The 10,000-nt window shown below is 43.2% G+C and overlaps 1 protein-coding gene across 1 annotated transcript in view; it reads left to right on the top strand.

The window, feature by feature from the left end:
* The window catches only part of LOC311041618 (IgGFc-binding protein-like), a 33,979-nt gene that overhangs the window by 275 nt on the left and 23,704 nt on the right, over positions 1 to 10,000 (top strand). The window contains 15 exon segments of the mRNA XM_084052081.1: positions 486 to 556; positions 1,124 to 1,275; positions 1,381 to 2,042; positions 2,393 to 2,823; positions 3,206 to 3,369; positions 4,232 to 4,408; positions 5,485 to 5,710; positions 5,914 to 6,159; positions 6,737 to 6,838; positions 7,800 to 7,947; positions 8,320 to 8,433; positions 8,585 to 8,610; positions 8,613 to 8,783; positions 9,467 to 9,603; positions 9,876 to 10,000. The exon segment at positions 9,876 to 10,000 is cut by the window's right edge and continues 47 nt beyond it. Coding sequence (XP_083908207.1) covers positions 505 to 556; positions 1,124 to 1,275; positions 1,381 to 2,042; positions 2,393 to 2,823; positions 3,206 to 3,369; positions 4,232 to 4,408; positions 5,485 to 5,710; positions 5,914 to 6,159; positions 6,737 to 6,838; positions 7,800 to 7,947; positions 8,320 to 8,433; positions 8,585 to 8,610; positions 8,613 to 8,783; positions 9,467 to 9,603; positions 9,876 to 10,000 — 2,933 coding nt within the window. The 5' untranslated portion in view covers positions 486 to 504.

Here is a 10,000-nt window from a genome sequence, read left to right as displayed (position 1 = left end):
CTTTGTAACTGCAACACCTGTAATTCGAACCCTGATCTCCCACATTCAAGTGGGAATTGGTGTAGAGGGAGAAAAGGAGTGAGAAAGTACAAACCGCCGGGGAACCCGGTCAACCAAGTTCATAGGGTTTAAATGGTCAAGTCATAAACATACTCCATACTCCAGATCGGTTAAAATAAGGTTTTATTCATTAAAATGAGTTCTGGATTGGAACATTGTGGTTTACATAATGTGCAGGCTATTCTGTTATTGGTTTGAGATTCACTATATTCTGAGTTTTCTTTTTGAAAATGTATATTTTCCCGTCAAATGTTTTTGAGAGTTTTTTTTTATTTTAAATGTGGGTATGTAGTCTGGGCTATATACTTAAAAATGACAAACATGAATGTTAGTTTGACAATTTGAAGTCATTTGAATCACTTTCTGTCTGTCTGTCTGTCTGTCTGTCTGTCTGTCTGTCTGTCTGTCTGTCTGTATCACTTTAGTTCTGCTCATATCTCAGCCATGGGCACACGGCCTCTCCTACTGTGTGTTGCTGCTGCAACACTGTTGGCAGGTACAAAATAACCACACAAAGTGATATCATGCTGTAACTAACATTTTTTATTACATGGCAGTTGAATGCTCTAATATTCTGACTGGTCAATTACGGCATTCTATTATTTCTCGATAGGAGACTGCTGCTATGACCCTACAGTATGTTTCTGAAAACATGTAAGGCGAGGAATAGACAATTAAGAAACAGAATCTTGATTCATATTTAATTATTATTTTTCCAGAGTTTTTTTTCCTCCAGAGTTTTGCAAGCATGCCGTGTTGCAATCCATAGACCTCCTTTAGATAATCTAACAGACTGTTTTCTTTAGCAGAAGCAATGAACACAATTTAAATCAATGATGATAATGATTTTCTTTGGCAAGTCTCTGTGTAATAAGCAAGTATTTGAACAGCGAGGTCGTCATTATTGAGAAATAACCTTTTCAGGGTGATTCAAGACTGTCCTGTCAAGACTGACCTGTCTGCTTTTTATTTATCAATAATGACAAGCTTACCTCGATATTCAATACCCCTTAATTACATAATAGCTTACAGTATTCCTCTCCCTCCACCCCTCTCCTCTCAGCTCCTCTCCTCTCCTCTCCAGTGTGCCAGAGTTGCTCTGTCGGTAGAGAGTTCATCACAACATTTCTTCCAAACTTCAAGGGCAAATTGAGAGATCATAAACTCCAGTTGGTCCTAACTGCCCAGGGTTCTGAAGCCAAGGTCCACATACAGGTGATTAGAAGTTAATTAATAATAATAATACGAAGAAGTTCTTATCATAGAAGTAGTAGGAGTCCTACTTCCATACTAAGAAGCCTTCTACTAATACAAATGCAGGTTGGTTCAGTGGAGTTCTCCAAACAGTTGACATTATCTGCACATCAAACCCACTGGGTAGCTCTACCATACGAATCACAGCTGGTGCGCTGTGGCGCTACGGCCAAAGCTGCGGTTAGAGTCTCATCCAGCGCAGACATTTCCGTGGTGGCGTTCAACGATGCGTTCGCCACATCGAGCGGCACGGTGGTCGCCCCTGTCACCCAGCTGGGTGTGGACTATGTGGTCTACACTCCAGGAGGAGGCCCGGGCAGCATGGACAAGCTCGTCGCTGTCACCAACGGAAACAGCCCCAACAAGATCACCTTCACACCTGCTCATAAGATCAAGCTGAGATGTGGGGCTTCATGGTCCCGTGGAAAGGAGCAGAGCGTCACTTTAGCGCCGTATGAAACGTACCTCGTTCGAGGTCGCCAAACCTTGTCAGGGACACGGATTCGATCCCAGAAGCCGGTGGCAGTTTTAGCGGGCCACCAGTGCCTGTCCTTGGGGAAGAAATGTGAACATGTGTATGAGCAGCTCCCTCCGGTTTACAGAATGGGTAAAGAGTACTTGGTGCCCAGCACAGGCCGCCGTGGGGTCCGAGAATGGGCCATCATAGTGGCTACCGATGACAACACAGAGGTCACAGTGCACAGAACCAACAGAAACATACAAAAAAGGTTAGTTATATAAGTAAAGTTCATTCTTTAATGACAGAGAAACCTTAGTTTTACACTTACAATATTTATTTTATCTTTTTATTCGAATGGTGTCTATTTCTTTGTTTTGTTATTATGCTAAATCATTCTTATGGAGATTCTTTAATATTTTTAGAGCACTGAACTGAAAGTTGTAAGCTGTAGTTTAATTGCACCTGCAATCAAATTATTCAACAGTGGACAGTGAGGAAGATAACTCATCTTCATTTGAACAGTATCTGCACTTTAAATAAACACGTCCGTTGATTTAAATTGGACTGATAAAAAATTATTCATCCATCCTATATCCTATTCGGAACCTCTATCAACAGGAAGTTGAAGGCCGGGGAGTTTGTCGGGGAGATGGTTGGCAACAACAAACCGATGATCATCAAGAGCAACAAGAAGGTGATGGTGTTGTTCCTTAGCAACAACAGACCATATGACCCCTTCCTGATGACCCTGGTCCCCTCTAGCAAGCTGGCTGATGATTGGTCTGTGGAAACCCTGGACGGGATGAAGAGCCATGCTCTCCTGCTGTCCGAGAGAGAGGGTGCGGGCAGCGTCAAAGTGTGCTCCAAAGGAAGCTGTGCATCGCCCAAGTGGAGAGACTTCCTGTTTGACAGGAAATGGGTGTGGTCACATATGCCACTGGGGACGGACCAGGGTCATGTGACAGTGGGGGGCGACGCCCGCATGGCGGTGTACGTCTACGGTGGAGCGAGTCGTCATGGATATGGCACTGCTGGAGTGTGTACTGAAGGTATGTGCGTGCACGCACACGCACACACACACACGCACATTTGCATAGTCATCTCTTACTATAATTTATGTTAAAACCAACTTTTCAATGTCACTTTACCCCCAACCCTGACCTTAAATTTAACATCCCTGAACCTAATAATATAAACCCCAATTTTAACCCTCCACCCCATCCTCCTAACTCCTAAATTGCCTAATCACACACACACACACACACGCACACGCACACGCACACACACACACACACACACACACACACACACACACACACACACACACACACACACGCATGCACGTTGCACACATGCACAAAACTATATTCTGCATGAATGTATCTTCTGTGTGTGTGTGTGTGTGTGTGTGTGTGTGTGTGTGTGTCATAGGAGTCGCTCTCCCTGCGCCCCCTCCAGACCCCTGTGATGATATAACGTGTCAGGAGAAGGAGAAGTGCGTGAAAGGTGTGTGTGTACACACTTCCACTGCCACATGCCGGGCGGTCGGGGATCCCCACTACCAGACCTTTGACGGTCGATGCTACGACTTCCAGGTACGCTCCAACTAGCTGGTAACTCAGAATACACACACTTGTGTATCAGCTATTTACGCTTTTTTATTGCTGAACATTTCTGAAAGTTTTTATTTACATTTTTTATTTTAATTATATTCTTGGTCGGAGTGGCTTATTGCGGTATCAGCTGAACAATGAGGGCATCTATCTACCCTCCAATATGAGGCAATAGACCCCTGGCTGGGAGATGGATTGCTGAGGCAGAGCTCCACACCTAACTTCAGCTCCCAGTACTTACTGCATGTTAGATTTAGGTGTGCCCAGCGCCATGCAATATTGACAGGAAATGGGGAGAGAGAGATGGGGAGTGACATGCAGCAAAGGTCGTTTGGATCGGGAGTCGAACCCGCGACACAGTGTCAGGTGGCATTAGCAGCCTAGGTGCCCAGATGGCTACACCAGCCGTCCGGGCCAATATTGACACACCTAAATCTAACACACCTATTATTAATTTGATTAGCTGCAGCTGAGAACTTACATCACAGTGTACTATAATAAGGTCAGCCTTATTATACAGCATGTACAGTATGTCACTCTGCCCAGCAGATGTTGGGGTTGTTTTAAATCTATGCATGTGTGTGCGCATGCTCCTGCTCAAAAAAAGGGGTTGCACGGCGTGTTACCGCATCCCATGACCAATGCATCCCTGTAAAGCAGGTTCCCTCAACTTCCCTGAGCAAACTGCTTTCATATAGCATTCATGATTTTGATTCTCTAACCATTAACTGTACTGCAAATCTTCTCATAGCAATTCCTCAATAGTTTGAGCCAAGGGAAAAAAAGAAAATGAGCCACTGGGGTTCTGTTCCGTCTTAAGTTTTCTTTTTTTGTTCATTTGCAGGGCACCTGTACCTACACCATGACAGAGGTTACTAAGAAGGCTGCTGGACTGACACCCTTCACCGTGACAACCAAGAACAATCACCGTGGTAACCGCCGTGTGTCTTTCGTGAGGACTGTAACCATCAGTGTCTACAACCAGACAATCACCATCAACAGACACAGAGGGAAAGTCCAGGTAATTCTCTTCTCTTCTCTTCTCTTCTCTTCTCTTCTCTTCTCTTCTCTTCTCTTCTCTTCTCTTCTCTTCTCTTCTCTTCTCTTCTCTTCTCTTCTTCATGTATCACACTGACATCAGCTAGATCACTTCACATTATAAGATCTAGTTTGCAACGCAACACGTTATTGGAAACGTGTTGTTTTTAATAAAGACGGGATTAAAACACTTATGGCCGCACACCTACTGTAGTTAACATTTGGGGCACGTGGGTAAGCACCTTATATTTTGGTCTTGTGGTTGGCTGGAGCGACCACTGAATGTGTCCCTGCTGCTGCTGGCTCACCTGAACCATTCAATGGATCACAGCTCCGAGCCTGGTGAGAGAGTGAGAGGTGAGAGAGAGACAGAGAGAGAGAGAGAGAGAGAGAGAGAGAGAGAGAGAGAGAGAGAGAGAGGTGGAGAGATCAGGAAATGCATTAGATAAATCCCTATTTAAACATCAACAGAGGAGCCAGTTATCCCAGTTTGAGAACTTAATCCAAGCCACCATTGGTCACATGTCGTTGTCAATCAATCATCATGTACAGCACTTTGACTACACATAGGTGAGTGAAACTGATGGTAGTCCCCTGGCCACTGGCAGACACAAGCTGGGTTTGATCTGATAACTCTTCACTCACCACAGCCTAGGTCCACTCAGTGCTTGACTATGTGAAATTGTACACACAACTTTATCGAATCCACCACCAATGTTAACCCTATATACTTCGTTGACGGATAAAAATACATCTACGAGAGTCTAGATCTAAGCTAAGGCTACTATTGTATAGGGTTCAAGTGGACTGGTTAATTTAATTTCCTTTTGTTTCACTCATCTTGATTGATTGATTGATTGATTGATTGATGTACTTTATTTAGTAAGACATGAGAACAACAGTACTGTACATGGAAGTACAAATTCACAATACAAGGTCTACTAAACTGGAAGACTCATTAAGCACTGAACTTGTTTAAGATGAGATCCCCATGCACACAAATCATGATGATCTTCTGTTTGTTTGGTACATAACGTTATCATATTGTATACCTTTCAGGTGAATGGTGAACTGGTGTATCTGCCTGTCAGTCTGTCAGGTGGTAAAGTGTCTGTGAAGCGCAGTGGTTCCTACGCCGTTCTCACTACTGACTTTAGCCTCAACGTCAAATATGACTGGAACTCCAGGATTTACATCACTGTGCCCTCCTCCTACTATCGCCACCTAGGGGGCCTCTGTGGGAACTACAATGGAGACAGGAAAGATGACCTGCCTGAACCCAGTGGTAATATAGTAATACAGTGTTGTTGTCTTGCGTAACATGCCACACCAACATTTAGACCTACCTGTATGAGTGAGTGACAAATAAATGCCCCTAAGCTCCAACCTGAATGAATGAATTAAGTTAATTAATGAATCAAATGTATGGTAACTCCAGTATTCTCCTCTCTTACCATCTTCATGTTGTCTGTGTTTGGTTCCCTGCAGGAAAACGTCTATCTGCTGTCCTGAAGATGATCCAGACATGGAAGGTCAAGGATTCGGACCGTTTCTGCAGTGATAACTGCGGGGGGCGCTGTCCTCACTGTTCACCCAAGCAGCAGACTCACTACCAGAAACCCAGCCTGTGTGGAGTCCTCACCCAGAAAGATGGACCGTTTTCAGCCTGTCACAATGCAATGGAGCCTGCAATGTACCTGGACAACTGTGTCTATGATGTCTGCATCAATAAAGGTAGGAAGACAAAATGTAGATATTATTACTACAGGGAAGGAAGCAAGGTATGATTGAGAAGGGAGGGAGGGAGGGATATTGGAATCTGATATTTGAAAGATTAATATTTGAGACATTTGTGAGGGAAGAGAGAGAGGTCAACATGTGACTCATTGTCTTTATAGTGGAATTTGAACACAGGATGTTGCAATTATGTGGTTAGCATGACCAGGATCTGCCAAACAAATGTGGGTAAAGAATATAGACCAGGGAGAAAAGAATTTAGTCGCTCATTTCAGTATTTTCTTTTTATCAGCACAAGGGAAACTTGCAACTTGCTGAGATATTTTCTTTTGTTAAATGTCTACTCGCATTTGTGTTAATGTATTTGTATTGTTTTGGTGATATACATCTGCATCTGGATTTTGTGTGTTTAAGCTCAATCTGATCGATCTCTTACCTGCCTATTTGTGTCCTGGACTGGTCTGTCTGTCTGTCTGTCTGTCTGTCTGTCTGTCTGTCTGTCTGTCTGTCTGTCTGTCTGTCTGTCTGTCTGCCTACCTGTCTGTTTGCCTGCCTTGCCTGTCTTTCTGTCTAGGTGCCAGACAAATCCTCTGTGATAACTTAAAGAGTTACGCTGATGCCTGTCTATCTGAGGGAGTGAAAGTCAACCCAGAGTGGAGGATGGCTGCCAACTGTCGTAAGTCAAACAGGAAAGCATTCTGCTCTATTCTGTGGGCCTACTGTTACAGTGAGTTTTCCTACAGAGCTCTGCTGTAAATGGAGCTTTTATCAGGAATGTGCTTTAACTTTAAAATCTTGCGAAACGTCAAGTTTAATTATCTGGTTTAGATGGCATTTATTTATTTTTGTTTAGTTTTTACGATGCATTCATTGGGAGTTTCACACAAAAAAGTTAAGAAATGTCAATAATATCATACATCAACTCAACTGCCAGCCCATCCCAAATATTATATTTTTTCTTCAAATAAATACTGTTGTGGCAAAACATCACCAGTGTAGGGTCATTATAAAACCGAATAAATAAAACAGAATAACAAACAGCTGCAGCTTCAAGAAACAAACAAAACATTGAGTACAAGATAAGAGGGAGTGCTGTTTAAAAAAAAGAATTTTAATTAGTAGAGATTTCACATATTAATGGAGTCTACTCAAACTTTTGTATCTCATGTAGGCTAATCATGTAATAGTAACCTTTAATAGGATCACCAGGTGGGGCTGGTAATCAATTTGTCCACCTTTGTTTAAAAATATGTCTTTTCCTGTCCTTTAAACTAACCTGAAGAAGGCCGCAAGGTCGAAACGTTGCTTGTTTTGCTACTGTTTATTAAAGATTTGGAGCATTGAAAGTGACTTGCGAGCCCTTCCTTTTGCTTTATGGGGGTGTAAAAAAAACACATGTCATGCAGATGAACACGCTATCCCTCCCAGTTCTGCTCACTGCTGAACAGACCGACCAACCTGTAGGAGTCGCTAGTGCAGCGACAGAGAACACCCTCTCCTGTTAGCTTCCCAGCAGCAAACACGGTGGCCGCCCAAGCCGGAGGCACTGTGATGATGGGCAGGTACTTTACCCCGGCATCACCCGGATATTTATGATAATGATGATGATGATGATCTCTTTTTTTCTCTCCTGCCAGCCTTGTCCTGTCCAGCTGGTAGTCACTATGAAGCCTGTGGTTCAGCGTGTCCTTCATCCTGTGGCTCTCTGGACACTGAGAAGCAGTGTACAGACCTCTGTGTGGAGGGATGCCAGTGTGATAAGGGACAGGTGCTGAGTGGGGACAAGTACGTTTCAGGAAATTACTTCACCATTTATACTTCATTATGTACTTTGTTGACTTTGTCGGGCAGGTCACCTACTTGGTTGACAAGTAGTACTGTCTGAAGCTCAGAAGTAGAATATCTCCCTCTTGCCTGAGTTGTAGATGTTTGGTCTCTCACACGGGAGGCCGGGGTTCGATTCCTGGGTAAGACATTGAAAGTTACGGATTGCACCTTTAATGGTCAAAACATGATTGGGGTCCCGTTTTAATAACAGTTGAGAGCCAGTTGTAAGAATCTGATGCTAAGGTGGTACCATATTAACTAAACATCATTAATACTGTGTGTGTGTGTGTGTGTGTGTGTGTGTGTGTGTGTGTGTGTGTGTACCTCCAGGTGTGTACCTAAGTCTAGCTGTGCTGTCAGCACCAGGGCAGGTATTACCCACCAGGAACCACCTTCTGGGCTGATAACAGCTGCAGCACCAAATGTAGCTGTGATCGTGGAAAGGTACTGTAGGGACTAGTGAGGTGTGTGTGTGTGTGTGTGTGTGTGTGTGTGTGTGTGTGTGTGTGTGTGTGTGTGTGTGTGTGTGTGTGTGTGTGTGTGTGTGTGTGTGTGTGTATATACATACAACACAAACGTGCACTCTCCTCCTCAGGTCACGTGCAGGTCAGTTGGCTGTAATAAGAATGAGCGCTGTGGCGTGAAGGGCGGAGTCAGGAACTGCTACCCAGTGTCCTTTGCAACGTGCCAGGGCACAGGAGACCCTCACTACCGAACGTTTGACGGTCGTCGGTTCGATTTCCAGGGCACCTGTACTTATGTGCTGTCTCAGCTGGTCAAGGGCTCTGACCCAGGTCTGGTACCGTTGATTTAACTACACCACCCAAAACCACCTGTAAACACAGAAATGTCTGTATAATTAGAGCAGTAATATTAATTGAGTCATCACAATACAGAGCAAAAAAAACTCTTGTTATGTAAGAAATATATATATTATAAATATAAGGTTTCTGATCACAGAACTTGGAATCAATGCCGATGGGTGAACTAGTTTACCATTCTAATTAGTCTTCTATATAACAGTGCATAGTATAAGCATTGAGTAAGACATTGATTTGTACAGTGAGAATATATATTAATCATAAACATTACATAAACATTATGAGGTATATCGTGTGGATGACAATCTAACAAGGGCTTGGTTCATCTGAAGTTACGTATTGCTTTGTTCTTTTATCAGGTTGTTAGGAATGCTGCTATTTTATTGTTTTCTGTGGATTAAATAACTACAGTATGATCAGAACTTAAAGGAACTGTATTGCCTAGTGTGAGATTACTACAAGCAATTAGTTTTGGTATTGAGACATACAGTAGAACACAATTAATAAAGGACTACCAACAGATGGACACAAATGGACGACTAATCATTACCCCAACCCTACTTATATAAGTTAAAGTTAGACCTTAAACACCCCCCCAGCCCCTGCACTTTCAATACAATGTGTCATAAATACGTTTTCTGTGAATTGTTTTGCAGATCTAGTCCCCTTCCAAGTATTGGTCCAGAACGAGAACAGAGGGAGGAACAAGGCGGTGGCCTACACCAAGTCTGTCTCAATAACTGTATATAACAACACCATCAGCATGAGCAGTGACAACCCAGGGAAAGTTCTGGTAAATATCTAGAACCTCCAACCTAGCGCTATACCCTCATTTAAATCCATGCAACATTGCGTATATTTATGTCACTGTATTTAGCTACTATACTATCATTATGAGTATTCAAATCTATGGGATATACTGTAAGTATATACCCACCCATCCAGACATAACCATGACCATAAACTAACCTTTACCTTTACCTTTACCCTAACTCTAACATAAATCTCTATAACTGTATCTAACTGTACTACAAGCATGGGTCACTCTCTGGTTCTTCCTCTCAGGTCAACAGTCGGTTTGTCAACCTTCCCTACTCCACACCAGGTGAAGAACTGTCTATACATCGGCGTGGCTACTTCGGCTTTGTGCAGACTGCTTTTGGTTTGACACTGAAGTTTAACTGGAGAAG

Source organism: Gymnoscopelus microlampas (genome assembly GCF_963454915.1).
Source record: "Gymnoscopelus microlampas genome assembly, chromosome: 3".
Lineage (NCBI taxonomy): Eukaryota > Metazoa > Chordata > Actinopteri > Myctophiformes > Myctophidae > Gymnoscopelus > Gymnoscopelus microlampas.
This window is presented reverse-complemented; position numbering and strand designations above follow the sequence as displayed.